The sequence below is a fragment of the Hippoglossus stenolepis genome, chromosome 13, assembly GCF_022539355.2.
Source record: "Hippoglossus stenolepis isolate QCI-W04-F060 chromosome 13, HSTE1.2, whole genome shotgun sequence".
Classification (NCBI taxonomy): Eukaryota; Metazoa; Chordata; class Actinopteri; order Pleuronectiformes; family Pleuronectidae; genus Hippoglossus; species Hippoglossus stenolepis.
In genome coordinates this window covers 6,003,920-6,029,580 of record NC_061495.1, presented here as the reverse complement: position 1 = coordinate 6,029,580, position 25,661 = coordinate 6,003,920, and the positions used below count along the sequence as shown (strand labels likewise).

At 41.2% G+C, this 25,661-nt stretch overlaps 1 protein-coding gene across 1 annotated transcript in view; it reads left to right on the top strand.

Moving 5' to 3' along the window:
- The first annotated feature begins 373 nt into the window (after positions 1-373).
- Positions 374-25,661, top strand: part of pth2ra (parathyroid hormone 2 receptor a) — a 38,242-nt gene continuing 12,954 nt past the window's right edge. Inside the window, exons 1-9 of the mRNA XM_035175651.2 lie at positions 374-859; positions 7,931-8,036; positions 11,208-11,318; positions 11,567-11,688; positions 13,832-13,929; positions 17,658-17,841; positions 19,826-19,979; positions 24,064-24,124; positions 24,626-24,692. Coding sequence (XP_035031542.1) covers positions 794-859; positions 7,931-8,036; positions 11,208-11,318; positions 11,567-11,688; positions 13,832-13,929; positions 17,658-17,841; positions 19,826-19,979; positions 24,064-24,124; positions 24,626-24,692 — 969 coding nt within the window. The 5' untranslated portion in view covers positions 374-793. The remainder of the gene's footprint in view (positions 860-7,930; positions 8,037-11,207; positions 11,319-11,566; positions 11,689-13,831; positions 13,930-17,657; positions 17,842-19,825; positions 19,980-24,063; positions 24,125-24,625; positions 24,693-25,661) is intronic.

The window sequence follows — 25,661 nt, the reverse complement described above, 5'->3', positions numbered from 1 at the left end:
TAGATCCCTTTCACCTAAATCTTACACACTGCCCCTTTAAAACATAAAGTTATATACATTTGAAAAACAGCTGTGGTAACTAAGTGTTAAAAAATAATAATTTGCCTGTAAATAAATCAATCAATACATATATATATATACTGTATATATTTAAACATTTGTAATATATAAAGAAATAAACGTGAAAATAAACAAAACTAATTGGATTTGGTTATTTGTTTCTCTTTACACATAAACTAATTATTCTAACTTTATATTTTCAACATTTTTTGTTTATGCTTTACACATTTATGTTTTGGCACTCCTATGCCTCCATACCTCCGCCACTGGAGCGCGAGGGGGTGTCAGCTCGTGGGCCAGTTGGAGACTCTCTGCCATGGAAAGTGCAAGGTTTGTCCAAAAAGTCCCTGGATTTGTCCTTCGCGGCTCGTTGAAGAATAAGAACTTGTCCAACGGACTCTGAGGGGACTTTTGACCTGGATACATGGTTTACAGCCCGTTCTTCTCCCTCTCTGCGCGCGTGTCATCGCAGGCTGTGACTGTGCCCGCGCGCTGGAGGCAGAGATGCATCCAGAGATGTAACACGGCTCATTCCCTGACAAACCTTTTTTCCCACACTGGCGCTCGAGAGGAGACTGTGGACGCGAGAGTCTGTGATGATGATGAAGTCCGCAGCTCCATCTTCCTCCTCTGCGCTGGACTCAGCTCAGCTCCGGAGCACAACTTGCGCAAAAACTTTATAATGATGTGAAGCTCTGGCACAGGGACGCGCCGACCATTGCGCACAGGAACTATGACCTGGATCTCGTGGATGTTGCTCGTCAACTTTTTCTTTTGCTGGGCTGCGGTTGACGCGCAGGTGAGGAGACATTATTATTTGAACAAACTCTTTTTGACGTGAGAGATCAGTCACTTTCTTGTGCGTAATAATTTCCTCATGAGCCAGTTGAAGAAGCTTAATGGCAGCATATTGGGATGTGAAGAAAATCCCATTAGCCTGATATAATTTGGGAAGAATCCCCAACGGAAATGAAAAATGTCTGGCATATGAGCATAACACGCAGCATGGCTACAGAGACTTGATATTTCTGTGTGTTACAGCATATTTGTCCTTATTGTTATGGAAGTTTTCTGGAAGCTGTTGAAAGGAGAACTCAGACAGCAGCTGATGTCTTATGCAGAAGAGTTTAATGTAGACTTGATGCATCAAGGAGACCAGAAGGTGGAACAATATAAAAACGCTAACAGACTAACATGAGCAATTGTCACCCTCCTCTGAAGATGTCTCCCAAAGCATCCCAGTATATCTCCCTGTACTTGCGTCAACCATTCAACGTAAACACTACAATGCACTGCTGGTTGGTCCTTCATCTATAGCCTGACCTTGGTCACTGCTTGGAGAGAAGGGAGTGTGTGTGGAATTAGACCCCACACCCTTAATGGTGTAAAGAAGTAATATAAATAATATATAGTGGTATATACAGTAATGTGTGAGGATGGTCACTTATCTTCTGTTAATACTGCTGAGGTGTTTCTTAGATACACAAGTTAAACAGAAGAAGTCATTTGTGAACCTGTTGATATCTGACCAGCACTGTGTTTCAGTCCACGGCAGAAAGCTGAGCTGTGAGGAGTCAGAGTCTCGTTCAGACTCATGTGTCCTCTGTGCGCTGTTGATGTGTCCTTACACTTTAATTAGCAACCAGGAAGCGATCCTCCTCCAGCAGCACCACGGACAGCTCCTTTCATCAACAACCCCCACACAAATAAGGAATGACGGAAGAAAGGAAAACACAGAAAACTGCAAGGGCACAGCTGCCATAACACTGACAGGACGAATCACAAATAGCTGAATGAACTGTATTTTGGAAAAAGCTCTGTCCCCACCTTTGATATATACTTCCTACTTACTTCAAAAACATGTTGCACGCCCCATATGAATCGTTAAAGACTGTTTTCAGATGTCCGTGGTGAATCAGGCTTCTGGCTGATACTCGGACAGAAGTGCACTTTAGCTGCACCTCTGCTCATGATTTGTTTTTCCCAAAACTAACCAGTGTAGAGTGGGGAAGGTTATTGTACTGTAGTAGTGTACTGAGTGGTCATCAAGACTAAAGTGCCCAACAATAAAGACCATTTAGTATCTACACTCAAATTTACACCTACATTCAGTTTACAGTCTCTAATACATCCTACCCCAGTCCAGATGTGTTTGGACTGTGGGAGGAAGTGGGAGTGACCGGGGAGAACCCTCGCAGACACGGGGAGAACCCGCAACACATTCTTGCTGTGAGAGGGAAGAGGAATGACAACCGCAACACCGTGGTTAGTTATTCACATTTCTTGCAAGGACGCAGGGACAGATTTAATATCAACTATATTTGAATGGGTGGATTTTGGTTCACTTCCTGAATCCTGCAGTCAGACTCTACGAAAGCCTTTTCTCGCCTGGCTAAGATGGTGTTTTATTCATTTAATTAAAAATGTGAGCCAGACTTGTGAGAGATATTGCTGCTGCGTGTGCGAAGCAAAGTGTGTGAAGCTGACAGTTCAAGCTCAGAGTAAGTTCTCAGCAACTCAGGGAAGTATGCATCTGTGTGGTGAAACCTTTTAAAATACCAGATTGTGCAGTTGAAGGTGACGTGACCGAGCTGGCAGCTTCTCTCAAGCTCTCGATGAGCAGTGTTGTGTTACACGACAGAAATATCAGGCTTTTGAGAGTTTTCTTTAATAGACTGCTCTCAAGCCTGGTGCTAGAACAGCTTTTATCCTTAGACAACAACTATCAGCTGCTCTGTGCAACTCTCCCTCATGATACCATCTCTGCTCACTGCAACTTGTGGCTGAATGCTTTGAGCACTTACATGTTTTTTTCGAAGTAATTTTCTACATGTTTACCTGATTTTCTGATTATACGACATCTTTGAAATGATATAATGCGATTAGCCTGCTGCAGGCTTGTTATTGTTTGTCTATGAATACATTGCATAATTCTCAGGGAAGGAGAAGAAAAGATGTGCCTTTATTTGACGCACAGTTTGAGTCTTTTTTAAAAGTTTTAAAATGTGTCTGGAGGTTTTTCAAGGCCAATAAGTTTGTCTTGGAGAAATATCGTTTCACCGTTAATGTCCAAAAATCATACTTTGCTCACTCTGGTTTAACTGTATGCATTTTGCAGGAGTAAAAAGTAGTTTGCAGCATCAGTTATAATTTTACTGCATGTATTCTTAAAGGTTCAGTGTGTAGAATTTAGGGAAATCTAGTGGAGAAGTTTCATGTTGCAGCTGAATACCCCTAACCCCAGCCTCCCCTTCCAAACATGAAAGAGAACCTGTGGATCCTTCAGTTGTCATAAAAACTCAAAAGGTGTTTAGTTTGTCCAGTCTGGGCTCGTGTAAAAAACATGGCAGCCTCCGTAGAGAGGACCCCGATGTAAATATAAAGTATTTAAATATAAAGGGTCCATTCCAGGGTAAAGAAAACAACAATTTGTACAATTTAGGTAATTAAACACTAGTGAAAACAGCATCAGGATTATTTTATATTCACTTTCATAGATCCCTTTCACCAAATCTTATAAAACTGAACCTTTAATGATCTACAGTAACAGATCATCTCCCCTGGTGTTGGGGCCAACCTGTCTGAAATTCCATTAAAGGGGCGCATTGTCATATGAACATAAGGGTCTATGTCAAATGTATGATGTATGCGAAGTTATTTGTGTCCATACATGGACTTTCTAAACCAATCGATGGCCTGACTGGTGTGTGATCAGGTACTTAGACCAATCAGTTTCAAGCTCTTGATTTCCAGAAATGCTGTGTAAGAAATATGAAATCTTTGTCCTGCAAGACACCTGACTGACTTAACTCCGCTAAGATTGTCCTTCAGTGATGGAAATGTAAGGTTAGTGAATTGTTCCTGAAAATAGATGCACGTCCTCGTCGTACGTGACCACACACAGACGACCGTGAATAACCAGTGGCTTGTCTTTAACCTCTTTAATTAAAACAGAGTTTCAAGTCATTAAAACCTCACTTCTCTTCCCCTCTCTCCTTATCATTAACCCGGTCTCATAAAGATTACGTTTATACGATGTTGCTTAGTACATAAAGGAGGAAATGCAGCTGCAGAGATGACGTTCACCAGCGGCGTCTTTTCACGGTTGATTAAGTGCTACGTTCTGGTGCTGATGGTGGGGGTGGATGGTGGGTGTAGAAATCATACAGGACTTAGGTTCTGGGGTGTGTGTAATGTGCCTCATGCATGATTTAATTAATGCTTAAACACTGTCAGGAGGGATGGTGGCTACATGAAGTGTTATTTATGGTTATAAATACTGAAGAAGTGAACTCATCCTGTCAAAGACGACTTGTCAAGTAATTAAACACAATGGGAAGCGTTGCCAAACCCAAACGTTGTGAGTTAGTGAAACATAGCCATTAAAACATCTTGTGAAGACGAGGAAAAGTCTCCAGTCATCATGACATTTACTAAACTCTCCTGAGAAACGTTCCAACTCTTCACAAACCATCTTCTTCCACTGTATCAGCTCCACACCCACTTTTATCCGTCAACATCTCACAGACACTCAGTACGGCTGATTGCTTTGCTTAATAGTCCCTCACAATTCTCTGTTTATTTGAATGAACCGACTGGGTATGAAAAATAAATTGTTATTCACCTTGACAGGGAGACAGGTTTTCTCATAAAAACAGACAGGAGGCATGGCTGCGTCGAGTAATGAGTGAATATAATGAAAGTTAAACTAAACAATAAGATGTCAAGAGTTTTGGGCTGGAGTCGTGAAGCGGAGCACAGAACCCAGAGGCAGGCGAAGGTTTAAATCTAATTCTAGCAATGAATAAAAAATGCCGCTAAAATGAAGTAAAGATAGGGACAGAAATTGAGTTTCCACGGCTGCTTTGAAGGAGTGCGAGGCAGGCAGGGGTTTGAATTGGCTGCGGATTCGGGCCGAGCCGACAGACAAACCTTCCGGCTGGACGTGGCAGAGGACTGAAGCTGGAGCACATGCAAACAGGAATTTCCACAGGGAAACTATAAACACTGAGAGCTGGCAGAGTTGGACGTGACCAAACTGTGAGATTGAGCAATCTGATGAAGACTGAAGGGAGGGAGTAGTGTTGATGTGCTGCAGTCAGGTGAGAGATCGGACAGGTAATAGTGTGCCGGAGAAGGAGAAGGGGGGACCAGTGACAGGCACACACACACACACACACACACACACAAACACACACACACACACATCAATACAATAGGAAGGGGACTTGAGATAAAATCCACAGTGAGTGAAGTGTTTGGAAATGATATCCAAGGATAAAGGGATCAGAAACCCAAAGACTAAACCATGAAACCCATGAATGTGAAGTAGCAACATTTGTATAATTAGAATGACCTGGTTGCTTTTAATGAGGCTGTTGAAGAGTTTAATAAAAGCTTTCACCAAGTAGGAACGCAAAGTGAATGAAAGGACAGATGAGCAAAAGACGATCGTGTTATTAGTGGAACAAAAGATAATCACCTTAATTCAGAAGTTGACCCTTTGATGGATGAAGGACCTGGGTTTCGGTGAAATGAGCTCATGTTCTGTAATTACTCTGTTTTTCATTCCAGACTGAGACATTCTTACTATTGGAAGTATTGAAAATACACAGACATTTATCTATATTAGAGTATGCTAGCCAAAGTACAAATCCAAATGTTGTTACATGCGATTAGACTGCTTATAGAAATGGACGTAGACTGCAGGTCGGGAAAGTGAAGCCAATGCACAAGTGCATGAAATCTGTATTCTCTATAGTGACCAGCAGAGGGCGACGCCATTAGCTGCAAAAAGAAGTCAGTTCATATCAATTGAGTCAGTAAACATGTTAAAGTCTTCTTCAAGTTAAATTTTGTATTTAGGCTCAATGTAAAGTCGAATAGACGATAAAGCACAGAATGCATTAGAGCATGGATACAGTGTGATTGACGGTAGTACCATCCAATGGGGGAAGGTTGGCGTGTCCCCGAGCTCTTGTGACGCATTCACACCGAACGACGCAAATTGACTCCACCCCCCCCACTCCTCCAAATATGGTTAATTCTGGTTTCAATACACAAATGTGGCGCTGGACAAAGACGAGGCTTCAACACAGCAGATCACAAACCGGTGGGTGAGGTCACGGTTGGTTCCAGCTTGGTTTTTACGTTTGATTTAAATACTTTAAAAATCAAGTTTAATTTAATTTAAGCACATTTTTGACTAAGAAAAGTTCAGTTATGATTTTTCTAACAGTGGGTTATTTTCTATACAGAAGCTTTTGTTATATATTATATAAGTTATTGGCAGAGATGACTGATTTCAGAGTAAAGTTTATTATATTGGTTTTCCTCTTTGTGAGACAGCTGGGTTTCGGTTGCTTTGTCAGAATATGGTCAAGAACACAATTGACATCATCTTCCAAATGGGGGATAATGGGTTGGATCACGTGTCTTCACATTGAAATACAACAATGCACCTGGAGCTTCAGGGATAAGTAGAGTCAGAGCTAAGTGTACTGACTATAACAGTCGTTTTTAGATGAATGTGAGTCTTTCAAAGGGTCATTTCCCTGAACTGGACCAATGTTGAAAACTCTTATCGGATTTTTTGAAAAGAACATTTAATACACTTTACCTCTTTGCATTTGGGTCTTTAAAGCTGCCAAAGAACTGCAGATTATCAACTTCATCTAGTTGTAGGATTTGAACTCATGTCTTCAGTGGTGCAGTTCAAGGAGCCGAGCCTCCATCTGAAAGGGTAACAAGCAGGTTGAAAATGAATTATCTAAATATGATCCTAAATTTGGGGATTTGTTTTTTGTGACACCCGAGGATCACAGAGCATCATGTTCTCTCCCATTCTCAAGGTTGAACTACGTGTCCTGTCCTGCGTCATTCACACCTCAGTTGGATAAAATGACTTGTTGACACAGATGGTCTTTGTAATGACTCCTTCTGGAGATCATGCCCCGGCAGTAATGAGTCTCATGTGACATCCAGTCGGGGAACAACCAGTTTGACTTTGTAGTGTAGATTCCAAACCCAGTTTATCTCAGTCGCCTTGATCTGTCACACATCTGAAACTTTTGTAAAGTGAAAAGGAGGATCTTGTTAAGAAAAAGTTTTATAACAAAGCTTCGAGTACCGGTCAGATTCACTGAACGAAGAGACTGAAAAGATCTAAAATAGCTCACGTTTAAAAAGAAAAAGACCAATTTGTGAAAGTGTTTGGCTTGATGGTTCCACGAATAAAGACATTTCTCCTTAAAACCATTTCTTTTACAAAGATTCTGACGTTCACCAATGTTTTCCCATCTTTGTTCTTAGGTTGTTTGAGCACACTTACGCACACACGACTATAGACATGCTTGTGCAAAATATTGTTTTCAGGATGGAGAAAACGTGATCTGCACAAACACTGACATGAAGCCTCTAGAGTTTACTCTGAATGATGCAGAAACCATAAAACGTGAGCGTCAAATGCTTTCTTCTTGTTCTATCTGTCATCATTCATGAACACGCTCTTCCTCACAAAGCTACTGTCGTCTCAAAGAGGTAACGTGAGCATGAAAGTGAGTTCAGTGAACAGTGAAAGTGGGTGAGAAAAGACAAATCAATATGTGAATAATCATCTGCCTATTGCTAAATTATGAAGTTTGTATTTCAAATGCCGTATTTCACTGTCAACACAAGTATTAAAATGTAAAACATGCAAAACCATTCTGCTCCTCGTTGATTTCTGCCATCGTTTATGTTTTCACAACTTTCCTCGTGTTGTCCAGTGCCGGCCTGGCGGCTCGTATATGGCAGCAGGTCCTCACTTTTATCACAGAGCCAGTTTCAGGCCGTGGTTCAAACATGTGATTGTGTTTGTTGTGCTCCACAGGCGGGGTTTGATGGTCCGCTCTCTGCACAGGAGCAGATGTTCATCCTTTATGAAGTCAAACTGCAGTGCTACCAGAACCTGTCCAGCATTGAGCCGGGCTCCACAGGTACCACACATGCACACTCACACAGATCTACGTATATTTAATCTTCTCCATGTTTCCCTGGAAGCAAGTTTTGTGCTGAAAAACTGAAAGAAATCTAACTTTTGAGAAGCACAACAGCATAATTGTTGAATTTCAATGTTAAGTGGTGGTAATTTGAATTGATTATATTCATATGCAGAAGGAGAATTTCAGAAGATGTATATTGTTAAATGTGTTGAGCCACGCTTGGTATTCTTCTCAAGCTTTTCCAATCTGGCACAATTTTGTGGAAACCTTGGTAACTTTATCATTTTAAAGCCCCGAGCTATGATTGACACAATTATTTCTTGGTTTTGTTTGAGATAGACGAAGAATAAAAAACTGACTTTTCATTTCTAGTCGTGGTGTGATGGTTCACTTCGGCTGAAAGGACAGATGCCACTGGCAGATTTATTGGCTTTAGCGAACGAGCTAATTAAGATAATAGAGTCACTGCCTGGTCCAACAAAGAGCAAGTTTTAATTGAACTAACGTTTCCCATTTGTTCTGTTGGGGATGACAATATAACATCTCAGCAAGCCTACATGAAAATATCAAATATGATATAAAGTGTTGAAATGGGGGAACAGGCTCAGAAAACTGTAAATTCCATCAACGTTTTTCTTCACATTGTATTTTATAATTCAGTGGAGATTGGGAACTGTCAGTGCTCGGCCCTCAGACGACTAAGGACAGAAAATCACTTTCAATCAATTTCTGTAACTTTCTGAAAATGACAATGTGACATCCCCCACCCACGAGTTGACACTGAGGTGAGGCAGCTGTGGGGGAAAGGAAGAACGCAGGGTTTGGAATTCGTCATGCAACTATTCCTGCCACGTTCTGGGTCAACCTATGCATGAATGAACACTACGAAGGTTTCCAGCAGAGCATGTCGGAAAGCTTTTATTCACACATATAGATAAAATCTTAAAATAGTAATTTATTCAGTCTCGTCTGTCACGGACTGCTTTTGGATCAGCAAGGAATTTAATGCAGCTCATCAAAACTCATGTTTCTGCTTCTGTCAAAATTAAGGAGGTTGTGTTTTTCTGGTCACTCTGTACAGAAAATCATTGAAAACACACACACACACACACACACACACACACACACACACACACACACACACACACACACACACAAACACACACTCTCACTTCTTGTTAGAAGGGAATTTTAGGGTTTATTGAAAAAATGCAAAGCCAATATCGAGACTCATGACACACATTACACATTTATACAATAATTACATGTTATTTGTAAAAGAAACCACTTCACATTTACACTAATCACATAATGGTAAAGCAACACTACACAACTTTTTCTTGCCTTAAAGTTACTGTGATGGTACACTGACTTTAAAAGGGAGAATGGTCCCTCTTTCCTTTCCAACTCCTCACTCCGAACGTCTCTTCTTGATCAGTGTAGCTTTGGTGAGCAGGTACAATCTCCTGTGACCGGTCTGTAACTGACTGATAGTCGCAGTTTAAATTGGCTGAATCACGGCCAAGCGAGTTCACGAGTAAAGCTGAACTGTAGATCAGTAAAAAAGTCATTAAAAACCAACGTTTATCTCCAAACTTCATCGAGGAAACTTTTCAAAATATCAAGAGCTCTAATCAGAGTTTGGTGTATTTGCTTCAGCAGCAGCTCCTCTGGTTCAGGACGCAGGGAATCATGGGTAATATCCACCGTTCAGTTGAGTTTTTGTTCCGAGATTCGAATTGAGCCCAACAGAATTTATCACCACGTAAGGCTGCAGAGGGCGCTGTTGCTCAGTGTTACTTTAGGGCGTATCAGATTAGTTTATACAATACAATGTAAGAACGTTTGTATTTCAGACAATAAACAAAAGCTTAGAAATCCACCCTGACCAGGGGCCTCTACTACAAAGCTCATTCACTTCTTATCGGGGTGGATCACCATGGTAACTTGTGCTGAAGGGCCAACCCGCTCCGGAGCAGTGAGTGGGAGAGAGGAGATCAGCCCGTATGAAAGCAGTATCTCAATGAAAGATAGAGATTCTCATCAGAGGGAATGATCCACCTTTGTCAGCCGCCGGAGCCGAACAGTACCAGGCTGACTCGTAGGAGCAACGTGCTCACAGTACCGATGACTGAACGCTCCATGCAGCTTCTGTGCTTGTTGGAGTTACCTGTACAATGCGGATGATGCAGAGAAGCTCAGCAAATACACTCTGTGTGCATGGCAATACACAAGGTGACACATGCGCTCTCAGAGCTGCTGGATGCCTTCGTCGTGTTCCCTGGACCACGGCCCATGCAGGATGTCCAGGGAACACTGCCTCACAACCAGATCGGGGCGCAAGGGGACATCCAACCAGGCAGCAGAGAGAGCCCGTGAGGAGGAGAGGCCGATGGCAAGGGGCAGTTCAACAAGGGTCCCAGGACACAGTGGATAAAATGGGATCTAACGAAATGCATGAGCTGTGGAGACTGGATCCTTTCTGTATTTCCTTCCTTCTACGATTGGTGTCCGACCCCCTCCCTTCACCATCACACCTGCAACCATGGGGCCTGAGAGTGGACCCACACTCAGACACCTCTAATGTATCTAATATCATGGTTTGCTCCTTATTGTGAAATATGAGGCTCTGCTGCCAGTAGTACAGATCTAGATGAGGAAAACCTGGGTTGATTTACAGATTTAAGTACAAGCCTCAGGTACCAGAAGGTGTGTGTGTGTGTGTGTGTGTGTGTGTGTGTGTGTGTGTGTGTGTGTGGTGTGTGTGTGTGTGTGTGTGTGTGTTAACCTTTTCTCCTGTTCCACTAATAACACGATTGTCTTTTGCTCATCTGTCCTTTCATTCACTTTGCGTTCCTACTTGGTGAAAGCTTTTATTAAACTCTTCAACAGCCTCATTAAAAGCAATCAGGTCATTCAAATAATACAAATGTTGCTACTTCACATTCATGGGTTTCATGGTTTAGTCTTTGGGTTTCTGATCACTTTATCCTTGGATATTATTTCCAAACACTTCACTCACTGTGGATTTTATCTCAAGTCCCCTTCCTATTGTATTGATGTGTGTGTGTGTGTGTGTGTGTGTGTGTGTGTGTGTGTGTGTGTGTGTGTGTGTGTGTGTGTGTGTGTGTGTGTGTGTTAACCTTTTTTTCCTTCTCGCTGCAGATGATGTGTGCGCTCCAGACTGGGATGGTCTCATTTGTTGGCCACAAGGATCCCCTGGGCTGGTTACCAAGGTTCCCTGTCCGTCTTACATCTACGACTTTAATCATAAAGGTCAGTTCTGTTTTCTTTTGTAGACGAAGCATCAATAACACTGACACATAGAAGACAACAGGGAATTTAGAATGTGAAGATAAATTAAGGTTGTAAGACCTTTTTATTAAATAGACACATTGGTTGTTGACTGTAGGGAAAGAGGAAGCTCAAAATCAAATCATAAACATTTTATATGAATGAAATGCTTAAATTATGACAACACCCATTTGTATCGTCCAACTTCACGTGCAAATACGCGTTTACAGGACACGCGTACAGGAAGTGTGATGTCAACGGTTCCTGGGTGTTTGTGGAGCGTTGGAACAAAACATGGACCAACTACTCAGAGTGTCTGCGCTTCCTTCAGCCCAACGAAGAGGAAGAGAGAGTAAGTCTGATCGAATACTATTAAAACAACATGTATGTTGTTAACAAGAAAATTCATTATCAAATGTAAACTTTTCTTGAACCAGGTGAATCCCTTTGAGGAGAGAAGCTTCTTTTGTGGAGGTAGACCAGGCCAGGACAGCAGCATCAAGCATTAAGGTTCAAAATGGGACAATGCAACATCAGGCATATTAGTGACACAATACATAGAGCAAGCTAAAAAGACATTGTCAATATCGAGAGAGCCAAAAAACGAACTAACATACAGCCTATATAGAACAAAGCAGGCTAACGATTGCGCACAAAACCGAAACACGAGGCTCACACAACCAGAACCATCAACAGACCACCTGACCAAGTCAAAGGGAAATATACTTTATGCACAAAGGAGGAAGCGGGACAATTGAACACAGGTGAAAACACATTGCAGATGCAGATGATCACAAGAGCAGAAAACAGGACAAAGACAAGAAGGAAAACAAGAGAGACACAAAAGGAAAGAAATTCCATAATCAAAGAGGAAACGAATAACTCAGAGTGCAAACAAATAAGCAAACACAGAACACAAATTCCGAAATCCAAACACAAGTTAAAGGTCCAAAACAATCTTTCAAAATATCACAAATGTGCAGAAGCATGACAGTTTGACAGAAGTGACAGGGAAGTCTGAAAAGCTTTTTGTGCAGCAGGATTGCATTTTTCTCGTATCTTACCTTTGTAATCAGTTCCTGAAAATGGATCTTGGATGCCAGCAGATACCAACCTTCTAAATAGTATTTGTCGCATAGTATTTGTCGCAGGCATTTGACAAAGAAACAACCTAAACACAAAAGCCAAAGCATCAGTAATCCCAATAGCAGGGTCTGATCGAGTCATTTCTTATCATCTGTGGGCTGTTCTTGATTGGCATTAAGTGGCCAACGGCAAAATGTAAATCCATCATTGACTCATGTTTTACCTTTGCTTTGGTTTCCTCTACCTCCAGAGTTAATTCATAACTTGATGCTCTTTCTACCAATGGCTGATAAACTGAAAAACATTTTCCAGCCGACAGTTTTCATCAGAACTTCACACACTGCGGGCTTTGAACTTTTAATGGTCTTTGTTCGATTCTTTTCATGCTCTGTATTTCGCCCACAGAGGAGTAGGTCCTTTTTGTCCCGCTTGTCGAGCACCTGCATTAAAAGCCCCGATCCTCATTCTTGTGTTGGTGTTGCTCTCATTAAAAAGTCAACCTCTCCTCACGCTCTGATCTGTGAAACTTCACTTCTTGCTAAAGTTCCTTTGGCTCTTTCTTCCATTTTCCGTTGCTCTACTGCAGGATTGTAGCCCCACACACTGACAGAATCTCTTATCAGGTAGCGCTCACCGCAAGGGTCAATACAAATAATGGTGAAATGTCGTCAATCTGTTGCAGGAGATAATCATTTGAGATCTTGTTTGGAGACTTAAGACTCTGAAAGCTCCACTTCACTCGTATAACAAGCCTCTTTCTGCACAAACACAAGATGTTTACCGCCATAATTAAACATCCAACATACGTATTCATCTCCTATGGACAAGAAATACAATTATACTATAAGTGTTTGCACTATTGCGAAGTACTTTAATCAACCCTTTTGATATCCAACATATTCATCTTTGCAGCCATATTTCTCGAGGGACTATTTGACATTCGCTGTGTGAAACATAAAGTGGCTCTACACAAAAAGAGCCGCAGCCATCTTTTATTTTTATCAGCTGGATCTTCTGGCTCATTTCAGTCTGACCAGTGCTTGAAAAGATGACGTTATCTTAGAAAAACACATTCTTTGTCAAAACTGCTGATATCTTTTGCGGTTCTTTAGCTTTTGAAAGCAAATAATCTGCCAGAGATTAAGGTTTTAATGCTGCGACACATATGCTAAGATTTAAGAATTGTTGTATCTCCAGACAAAACTCCCACTGAGTATCTGATTCACTCTTGTGAACAGGAGCAGCATCGGTTTCTGCTTTAATGTGAACGTTATCCCTCCATCTTCTGTCAAAATATGAAATCCACCTCAATCCACCTCTTGTATTGCAGCGTGTTTGGCTGAAGCAAATCCGAGTGACGCTTGTGTAAAGTTCAAGAGTGTGTTTAATCCTTAAATGTCTGTTCACAGCGAGACTTCTTTGAGCGTCTGTACGTCATGTACACCATCGGCTACGCTGTGTCCTTCAGCTCGCTGCTCGTGGCCATCTTCATCATCGGATACTTCAGGTAAGAGGACTTTTCCAGCCATGATGAAAATAAGTTGTTTACTAGGTTATGAAATCAGGGGCATTCACACTCTGCTAATGTCACTTGACTCAACCCAGTGATATATAAAGAGGACACAACGCCAGAGTAACGATTGAGGCAAAAATAGTTTTATCTACAGACAAATGCCACTAAATTAAACTATGGGAGTGCGGATGCCAAAAAGAACAGAACACACGACGTCGGTCCTCCTCCATGTTTGTCTTTCTTCTGAAGTCACGTCTAATCACGCAAGTTTATGAAAAGCTCAGCACACAAACGTGACAGCATATTGTAGAAAAGCTTGAGGAGGAGTCACTCATGACAAGAATAACTCTGAAGTAGCACCAACACACGGACATTACAAACAGGCAGGCACTGCACTGGTAGTAAACATATGGCTATTTGGCTGTTAATATTTATATAATATGTTTTGGAAGGAAACGTGGTGATGAAACAGAATAAATACCCAGTAATGCTTAGTGGTAGAAACCATGTAATTTAGAATAATCATTAGAAAAATACAGGTGGTGGGAAATGATTGCATTTCCAGTTAATTAATCCCGGTGAAATGTCGGTGTTATCCTTGGTGTCTTTTAGTCAGTGTGCAGCTGGTCACTGATTAAAAGCAGCACATAATTCAATACACAAAATATGATGAATAAATAATCATAAATTTACATAAAATTTGTTAAAGAATAACAAAACTTCTTCTTCTTCTTTGTTCGGTGTATTGGTGGGTGGCAACCAACATCCAGGTGCATTATCGCCATCTGTTATGTCTTCTTCTTCTTCTTCTTCTTCTTCTTCTTCTTCTTCTTCTTCTTCTTCTTCTTCTTCGATCAGTTTAATGGCGGGTGGCAGCCAACATCAAGGTACAATATGCATTCAAAATGAATTAGGAGTGACGAGAATAAAGGTTTTGATGTAAAGGAAATAATTACCTCTATCCCGTTGCACCAGATGCAAGTTAATCAGGAGGCCTTCGTATTGTTAGAATAACATATTAAACTGTTCTTACCCTCTTTATTCTCTTGGTAAGGTTCTCCAGGGGCCGTATTTATGATCAGTGTGTTGCTGGAGATGAAATAGGGCCTTGCTACGTCCACTCCACACATCAACCTGGTTTTGCAGCGGTGCACCAACACAGTAAATGACGGTAACACACCCTGACGTCGGTTGCCACCCGCCAATAATCCGAACGAAGAAGAAGAAGAATGTATTAGTCATAAATCACCATTTCTTTTTAAAGATGTAAATCAAATTCCACTCAGTATTTCACCAGCGTCCTCTCGTCATCACATTGTCCGGCCCCCCCGGTGCCGAGCACTGGGTCAGACTGTTTGCTGCTGACACAGGTCATTTTCATTGGTTCTTTGAACCTTCAGGGAGCCATAGTGTTGCTTTCCACTTAGGTAAAGTTAATCCATCACAGTGAACACCAGCCCGCTGTGTTAATGAGGCACTCTCTTGATGGGGACCGTGCATAATAACAACCTGTCTCCTGATTCTAAAAAAACAACTCCATTTTCACGACAGGAGCAGATTGAAAGATTTCATTTGCAGAGGTGAAAATAGAAAGTTAATTCAACAACGCCTGAGTTTGCTGACAGGTGATCAGAGCTGCGTATTTAAATAGACGAGTTGTGGCTAAACTTCAAACAGACAGACAGATGCCTTTGTTACCGCTCTCTTCTGTCACTGTAAAATATGTGCATTGCACAATTCTAAGCCTGATCTATGAAGCTACTATAGTGCAGTAACCATTTCAAACCACTTCAATGGTAATTGTAAATGATAAATTTATATAGTTATCTTCTAGTGTCAAAGCACTTTACAGCAGAGTTTTACCAGCCACACACACATTCATACAGTGCATCTATGTGCAGCACCATCTCTTTCAAACATCAATCACGTACGAGCAGCAAAGACACCAGGAGCATTTTGAGGTGTAGTTTCTTGCCAGAGGACACTCCTACCTGCAGAGTGGGGGCCACAGCCAACCCATAATTAATCAATTAGCAATTTGTAATCAACTGTGGGATACCCAGGAAATCGAGTGCAATTTTATCACATCTTTTATTACCAGCCTCCTGTGTTTGTCTTTCATCCGCTGGTTCCACAGTCTCACAGTAAAAGACAGAAACAGCCTGAAGAATGTTGTCAAATATCCGTTCTAGTCAAAAAAATTACATCTGAGTTTGTTTTGCAATCAAAAAACCTTCTGTTTCTTCTCTTCTGAACACGTTCTGACTGGTGAGTTTTTCCTTGTTGCCATCAGGACGTTGTTATGTTTTACCTTCTTGAAAAAACGAATCGTGTATCCGCTCCCTGAGCCATATGTAAAACCGTACATAGATTCTAAACCCTTCTCTAAGCATTCTTTGTAGTTTATCTTTTTATCCATTTCCATTTTGATTGTCCTTAACTTATTTGTTCTATATTGACTTTAGCTCCCTTGTATCTGGCGTCTTGTGCCTGTCTGTGTATGTTTGATACAATCTGTCCCAAATGAAAAGCCCCCACTGGGATTAATAAAGCTGTTTGAATTTGCATTAAATTGCAACTCCCCAAACTGGCAATTTCCTTGGCATGGACACGACTACTTCAAACTAGATTATGTCCAAAGAATATCTGTGAGTCAAAGAAAAGAACTTCATACACAACATGGTGCAGGCAAACATTTAAATCACTTCACAAAAACCCATCTGGGACACAGAGCTCTCTGCAATACTTGAGGTAATGAGAGCCAATTAGGGATGAAACAATCATACATTTAGATTCACCCAGACGTCTGAAAGCAAACTTTACTGCTGAGGAAATTACCCCCACACACACTTCAGCATCCTCACTGAACGGGAGGACTTCCTATGGTAATTAGAGGCAGCAACTGCAGCAGTGGTTGTATCTGGTCCTGCATGAGGAGCACTTCAGCCAAAGTGCAATTTCCAAACCATGAGCACTCTGCACCCGAAACAAGAAGGTTTCAGAGTGAGGGAGACAGAGGAAACAGGGTGACACTGCAGGAACCTTGTGATGTGGCTCCATTGAACATCTGACAGGTGGTTCACGAAGATCTTGACAACGTCTTTGTCTCCACGAGTGTGCTGCTTGATAAGTTGATGATTGTCTTCTCTGCAGGAATGAGCAGGGTCAGTTTAAAACAGGAGACAGATCCACTGTCCAGTACATTGTTGTGGCAGAAAACCTGTCGGCTGTACTTTCTGAGAGTTTAGATTTATCTTCATTAGCCCGTGAGGTTGACAGTAGAATGGAAACATGGGAATGAAGCGGACGGCGTGATTGATGATACATCATTGTGATAAGAATTAGCTATAATCCCAGAAACCATTTTGTACTTCGATTTTTTTGTGTATCTCAGGTCCCATCTGTTAACATGGAGGGGGAGGGGTTTAATGACCTGTACTACAACCAGCCACCAGGGGGCGATCCAGATGTTTTTCTTTGTATTCTTACTCAATGTGGCCTGAAGCCTTGGACTTCTCCCCCAGTGAAGATGCTTTTATTCCAATACGCTCAAATGCATCTCACTGTTTTCCTTTCAAATGAAAAGTGAATGTGATCATAAATGTGTTTTACCTCAACCTGAACCCCCCCCACACACACAAATCTCCCGGTGCCTTAATGTGATTGTGCTCTGATAATGAATTCATAACAGTCGCTGCTCTTCTGTTTCGTTTTCTTTTCAGGCGTCTTCACTGCACCAGGAACTACATCCACATGCACCTGTTTGTGTCCTTCATGTTACGAGCCGTCAGCATCTTCGTGAAGGACAAAGTCGTCCACTCCAGCGCTGGGCTGCAGGACTTTGACTCCGCCCTTTTGGACAATCTGAAGACAGTTAGCATAGCATCTCTGGACAAGTCTCAATACGTAAGTTTGACTAACTAGTTCAGTCAGTATATTTGTTCCACAGGGAAGCATGTGCACAAACAGGAGGATAAATGTATTTGTTCTTGTCTGGGATTTCGTTTTTTGGCATCAACTTCATCAAACCATTTTTTTTTTACTTGTGCCAGGGTCCGGACATCAGGGGACATTCACCGCCTCAGTTATCGCAGCCCAGGCTTCATTATTTTTAAACACTCTACGGAAAAGTGTGTCTTGTGGCTTCCACCTCCGACACAATTATTTCAGTTTCCCCTTTGGGGCCATTTCTTATAACTTCAGCTTCTCTGTTCAGCCCCCCCGCTCTCAACATAACAAAGAGATGTCCTTATATAATACCAGTAACTGATATTTCTTCAGTTTAATCAAAATGGGTTAGATTTAAAACGACTATTTCAGGAGATGTTTATAGAAGGAAAACTTTAGAATGAGATGAAATTAATAATAATAATGATAATAACTTGATTTATACAGCACGTTTCAACACAAAGTACAAAGTACAAACAGGTTAAAATACAGAAGGAAGTTCATACATAGTAATGATAAAACTGATAGAGATTAATGACCAATAAAAGCCTGGCAGCCAAAGTAACTTCAGGAATATGGTTTTGTTTTAAATGTGTTTTGATTGAAATTAATTGTGAACAACAGGGAAATCGACCTCGGTGCATAGACCCCGGTGTAAAGTGAAACACCAGTCCGATGAATTAGGTGGTGCGGGGGTGGAGGTGGGTCCCTAATTGATCACAGGACTGAACCGACAGCTGAATGACAGGAGGGCGAGGTGACATTTAAATCTTTGACAGCTTACAAGGTGTCAGGTTGTGCTTGTGATGAAAAGAGAGAATGAGCAGGTGGAGGTTAGAGATAAACATTAACAGTCCTGTCTGCTCAGCTCCATATGTCACACATGCTCAGGCTGATGTTACCATGGGGACAATTTAGCAACGTGGCAATTCGCCCAGCGTCTTCAACCCTGCCAACAGTGAATATGCATTTATTCATGTTCCCATTGATTCCTTACGCTTGTTGATATCTCTATTTAATGTCGTTTAATTTCATCAAAGTGAGCCTGAGTGGTGTGAGACATAATCTGGCTTTGAACATACACTGCGTTTATTTATTCACTGTGTGTAAAGTGGCACATATTGATATGCTGAATTCAGTAATTAGGAAAAAACACCTCCAGAAATAGAATTCACTGCATGAGTCAGTTTTTTTTCAGGTTACTGTGAGGTGTGAGGTTTGCATTATAAACACATATCCCGAGGCAGCGAGCAGAGCCGGTGCTTCAGTTTGCTGATTAGATCTGTACAAACTGTTTCTGTTGTTGGATCTGACAACTTGAGGGGAAACATGTCCACAGAGCTGAGGACGTTGTCTGTTTTGGATAACAATCATGTTCAATTTCCGTTCTTTTAATACAGATCAATCATATCCTATGATAAGGGGTAAACCTAACCCCCATTTGGGATCAGGAACATTTTTTATCTTTCTGTAACATTGCAAGATCGGGCTTATTTCAACGTTTTTGTTGACTTCTCCAAGAATAATTAATGGATCTTGATGTTTGAGGGACTGATATTTATGAGTGTGTGAGATTTGGTGCAGATCCAAATAAATATTTGGACCTTGTGAGTTTAAATGTAGTTTAATAAGGTGTTAAAGCTGTTTGTCCTGGGCTGAGGTATGAGCTCTACTGTGTGCTACGCTAGTTGCATGCTTATCTCTCACAACTCATTCTATTTCTGAAATGAGATCTGTTGTTAAATGTGTGCGACAAACGTCACGCTGCAAATCAGAATTTGCTGGTTCTCATTAACATGAACTCTTCTTCATCGTTGTGCAAATTTATTCAGCGAGGTTCAACAGAATGTAACTCAATCACCTACTCTCACAGGGGGAACCTGTGATGCCAGTACAAATAAGTGTGTGATTAAAAAGAAAGGTGTTGACGTTTCGTTATTAGATCGGCTGCAAGGTGACCGTGCTGCTCTTCATCTATTTCCTGGCCACCAACTACTACTGGATCCTGGTGGAGGGCCTGTACCTTCACAGCCTCATCTTCATGGCCTTCAGATCGGACTCGAGATACCTCTGGGGCTTCACACTCGTCGGATGGGGTGAGCAGCACACACGCACATTTCTCACAGCTTCTATTTAACTCCGATGTCACGGTGCAGTGTGATTAAACCGTCCGCTGAGACCTTCCTCCAACAACTAGAGCAAAGATGCTGAAAGTTTAAGCTGATGTGTGACTCATACTTGCAAATCAGCTTCAATTATCATGGGAGTTCATAATTAAATGCACAGTATACACAGTACAATGCATTAATGTTCGACTGAAGTAATTGTTTTTGCAGAAAGCCATATATTAGGGAACATTGTGCAGCGGTGACAGCAGCTTTCTTACCCTCATATATAATTTCCTTGTCCGTGGTCATTGAAATTCTTGATGCGTTTTGTGCGTAGCAGAAACCGAGGGTCTGGACAATGTGCAATTCTTACATTTCGCGAAAAGGAAGAAAATGAATTACAGACATAATGAATATCATTATCTTGAATGACAGCGATTTTGTAGCTGTAAGATATTTATCATATATATTCATCAGAAAATAAACATACAGATTATAGTTTTAGAACATTTTGATGGTATTTATCAAACAGAACTGTCTGTACTACTCTGGGTTTTTTACTTTCCTTCCACATGAGTATGCGACACCGTGAAGATGTGTAGATGAAAGATTTTTATTTTTTCTTTGAAGCCACAAGAGCTCTCGTACTTGACTTTTGTCTCATCTGTGTCATATGTCTGCTTCTACTATTTCATTCCTCTTCAATGTCCATGAGTGCTGTATATAGGAGTATATTTAGTATATAAGACTGTGATAATAACTTGAAATCAATTAGAAAACAATTAAACAATTTACAGAGAATATGAACATTACTCTCACATTGCTTTATTCATAAAATGAGCTGGTTTTCAGGTCAGGGTGGAATGTGATAGTGAGCACCTCTCTCTCTGAGAAGGGGGCAGACAGAGGAACTTAGGTTAATGTGTTGCATGCTGACCAGAGGAGTCATATATTTATTGAGTCTGTTGTTTGGAGGAACAGCAACCCCTTGTTTTTGGTTTCCTGTGTGAAATGAATGTTTTAGGGTCATTTCCTTTCATTTCTTGGCTCAGTTGAAACCTGAAGCCAGGCCAGGAATGTCCGCTACATGTTCAAAGAATAAAGCTGGTGCTTCAAGTCCCGTGAGAAGAAGGCTGTGCCCAACCTTTTGAAAGAAAGTCTCCTGCCTGACTGTGGGCAGAGAGGTTGGCCGGCCGGGCTGTTTCCCGATTTGAGGTTGGCTGTAGAGCAACGTGCAGTCAGTGTGGAGAATGCTCACAGCTCTTTGAGTAAAAGGGAGGGAGACAACAAGCAGCTCGCAGAAAAGGGGAGGCGGCAGAAGGAGCCTCTTGGTGGACAGGCAGTAATTTGGTCACGATTGCCGACTCGCCAATGTGAAGGCGTTATGGTTCATGGTCGCAACACCCAATGAATGTTGGACACCACCTTACAACTCCAACCTCCCCTGGCCAAGGGACCATGATGAATTAAGCTGCTTCATTTAAATGAGGTGCTCTCATTTAAAGTCTTACGCAGCCATAACACCTGCTTTTATGGTGAAATACGCTTTGTGGCAATCAGAATATGTGCATTGTTGGTGTTACTACTGCTGATATCCAACACAAACGTAAATGTAGTGAAGTGTCTCTTTTAAAATCTCCTCGGCTTTTACCGATTTTTCTGCAGGACTGTTCACCTCTGAGAGACGGTTTGAATCATTGTTGTTCGGATTCTAGCTATAATTAGCATTTGAAAGCTTATTCCTTAAAATTGCCCAAGGGAACCAAATGATCCAAATGCTGTGACTCTTTAAATCGCTTTGCAGATTGTTGCTGGACCTGCAGTAAACAAATCAAACATATTGAATCCTCAGTGTCTTGAGCCGCTGTTGAGCCAAAGTTCTTGCTCATGCTTTTGAAGGTGTAGCTAACTTTTTTTTTATGGTGTAAACCAGTGGTTTGGTCGATCTCGAAAACCTTCACTGTCTGCGGTTGCTGCTGTGTTTATCTGCTGCATTTCCTTGAATACAAGTCGGATTATGTACTTAACCAAATGTCAGGACTCTACGGTATCAAGACGAGCATCTTCCGGTCTTGCGATAACAATCAAAGCCCATTGAATAGATAACGTTGCGTAACTACCTTTCTTTGTGAATATTCATTCTCGTACATTGAGTCTTTAACAGAAATTGCAAAAATAATAAATATGACCCTCCTAAGTGGGTTTTGTGGAAGATATCAGGTTGGTAGATCTCAGCTTACGTTTAGAATTAATAAGTGATCTTGGGCTTGAAAGGATTAGTAACCCCTGGTGTAAGTGATCACTAACCTATCGGATGTGTCATGTATTTGTGTAGCTCGCTGCCGACAGTGGAAACTTTAAAATGCAGTAACTAGGATTCGCTGCTCTGAGGATTGGGAAATCAAAGAAATAAGATTACTGCAGCTAACACAGCTGGCGGCTGGGATTAGACAGAAACCAGTGCATGTGGACTGCCGGTAAGGGACTGTGCATAAATTATTGGAGAACAGGTGCCACAGGTGATAAAAATATGCAGAGGATCACTATCATGCCTGTGAGAGAGCTTTTACTTTTCCCATCACAATTAATTTAGCTGCTAATGGGAGCAATATGTCAAGTTTGAGTTCTGTGGATCTTCATCTAATGAGGGGCAGGAGGGCATTGTTGTTAAACATAGATTTTATCCTCACCTCACCCAGTAATTAGTCCCTTAAGAAGTGGATGCTCATCCAGAGTCCAGGGCTGCGTTCAGCACGAAACACAACAAAACGCAAAACAATATGGGAGCTGAGAAGGACATCCTTGGTGTTCTGGTGGAAGACGTTTCTATAAATGATGTGGGTTTATATAACAGCCCTATGTGCTTAATGCTTTATACTTTGCTTTTACCATCTGAACCAGCTGCTTCCAACATCTTCATTTGATACGAGCTGTTATGTATACATGTCGCTGCCGATTGGCCGAGGTCCGTTGCACCAGTTCTTCGATAGACGCCACCACAGAAGTGCGTCATCGTTATTATCTGCTTCCCAGTATAAAGTACATCTGCAAGGACTTTTGAAATTACTGTTCTTGAATTGAGATTTTACTTACGGTCCTGCATATATATTTGTCAAGTTGTCCTCAGTGTATTTATAACCTTGTTATCTTGTGTTTTTCCATCTTCCAGTTGCCAGAATGTTGTTTACCACATGTGTAGTTCTGTGTTCTCCCCGGGTTTTGCCTGTTGGACTCATCTCACCTAGGTTTGGACTGATTTTCTGGATTCCTGCCACTGCTCTCTCTGCTTTTCAACTGTTTTCTACCTCAACCCACAAAAAAGCCCTTTAATATTAATTGTTTAATTAAATCATTGTACTGTACTTCGCTGCCTCGACATCATATTGTGGGTCCTTCCCCTGTGTCTCAATTGTTTCGGATACATTCATGTGACTTGAAAGCGTGTAGCCTAGAGCTCATATCTCTGCCGGAGGCTGCATTTGACAAGGCTGTCACATTTTCAAATGCAGCCAAGAAATGCCTCCTTCCATTCCTGTGCAACAAAGGATCTGGTACTTCTCAGGCAAGCGTATCCCAGGATTCATTGTGTACCTGTGACAAAGCTAACGAGCTAGTTATGCAAAATCTCTGAGCTGTTTCCTCCTCCACACACACACCTCTGTACCGAGGTATTGACCGCTGCTCCACATGAAGCCATACTTAACAACCTGGCTCGGTTTCTCCTCACTCTCCTGCTCTTAATCATGGACTCATACCTTTGACTGCAACAACTTATACATGGAACTGTACATGCAGACTTTAGTTCCCTACGATGGCGTGCTGCGTGTGATGTAGTGCGACACGTTGTCCTTCTGCACATGTGAGTCAGTTCAGGGCGGCGACCAGTTGACATTATCGTCTGATGCTGGCCACATTTAAGAAATGATGTGAAGAGCGCGACAAGCTGGGAAATTCTCCTAATACCATATGTGGGAAATGCACTGGGACTGTAAAATGTGACTTTAAAAAAACTCTGTCTGTGACATCAGCGTGACATCGTAGCTCATTGTCGATGTGTGATTTCTAATTTCAGGTGTTCCAGCAGTTTTCGTGGCAGTGTGGGCGATTGTCAGGGCGACACTGGCAGACGCGAGGTGAGAGAGAACCTGTCTCACTGTGTTTAATTTATCACTTTAAGTTAAGAAAGGTCAACAAGTCTAAACGAGAGGCTTGATCATAAACACGAGAGGAGACACAAAAGGTGTAATTAGTGCTTAATTAAACTGACATTTGAGTGATCAGTGAAATCCAATCACACATGTTGCTCAGTGGATGTTTTCATTTAAAGGTTGTCGCGCCAGGTATTTCTGAGCGGTGTGTCAAAATTAAGTCGTCAGTCGAGCTGCTTCTTTCCTCTGTCAGTGCTTTTTCTTTTTCTCTTCTTTCTATGAAAAACAGAAAAGTTTGTGTCATTATTAATAATCTATCACAAAAACGAAAAACCCTAGCCTCCCTTTTCCCCTTCACACTGAATATAAACGTTCATTAGGAGCCAATTTACGACTTTTGAATGACACCAACCACCTTCTTGTTTTGCTGCTTCTGTATTTCCTGCTTCTCTTGACTTCATCCTCTCTTGTTTACATCAACTGCAGATGTTGGGAGTTAACTGCCGGCAACATTAAGTGGATCTACCAGGTTCCCATCCTGACAGCTATTGGGGTAAGAGTGCGAGTGTGAAAGACAGAGTTTACCCTCCTTGTGAATGCACTTCGAGAACTTTCTAACACATGTGCAGCTTTTAATGATGGCAGAAATAACGAATGACATGAAGTTGTATTCAGAACTTGTAGTTTTCTAATCCTGAGTCATCCTAAATAATTTATCCCAAGCAGGAGTTGAAGCGAATAGAAATAAATATATGTACTTCACTAATGAGCAGCATCAGAAACCCCGAACAGCAAAATAAGCTTAATTACTAATGTCAAACAACAATATGACTTCATGGGATTAAAGGATTGTCATGCTACTATTGTCACGAGTTAATATTCATTCTTATAGCAGAAACACATAATAGTATTTTGAGATCATTGTGAATAGGTGGAATATCAGTTCATATCAGTCGATTTTGATAATTAACACGATCAATCTCATATTAGTATTTCTTACGGGTTTAAAGACTTTTGCTAATAAGGGAAAGTTGTAGTTTTAAACTCTTCTTTTTGAGCAGAGACTGATTAACACTTCATAAACAGAAAAATATTTTACTAATCTGAAATAAATCAAGTAAGTGTTGTACCTCCTCACTGTCCACAATGCACAATTAATATAATGATATATATTAGTATATGTATACTAGTACAGTCCTTGTTCTAAACCTTCTTGGCTGTTCTCATCCTGTGTTAATGCTCCAGAGCAACTTTTTTTATATTTAATTTCGTTTCCTATTTTTTACATCTTTAATATTTATACTTGCCCATTCTGATTTATCCTCATAGAGATGCATTGCATGTGCATACAAAGGACTGTTTGTCTTGCTGGCTGTATGTATTCTGAAGCTGTATTTATATTCCCATTCAGACTCATCCGAGCGTAGGATTGAAAGGATGTAGATTCAGAAGAAAGCACAAGCCTCAATTTGCATGTTTTAAATTACACTACTTTGCCCTGGTCTCATTAGCGTCTCGGGTA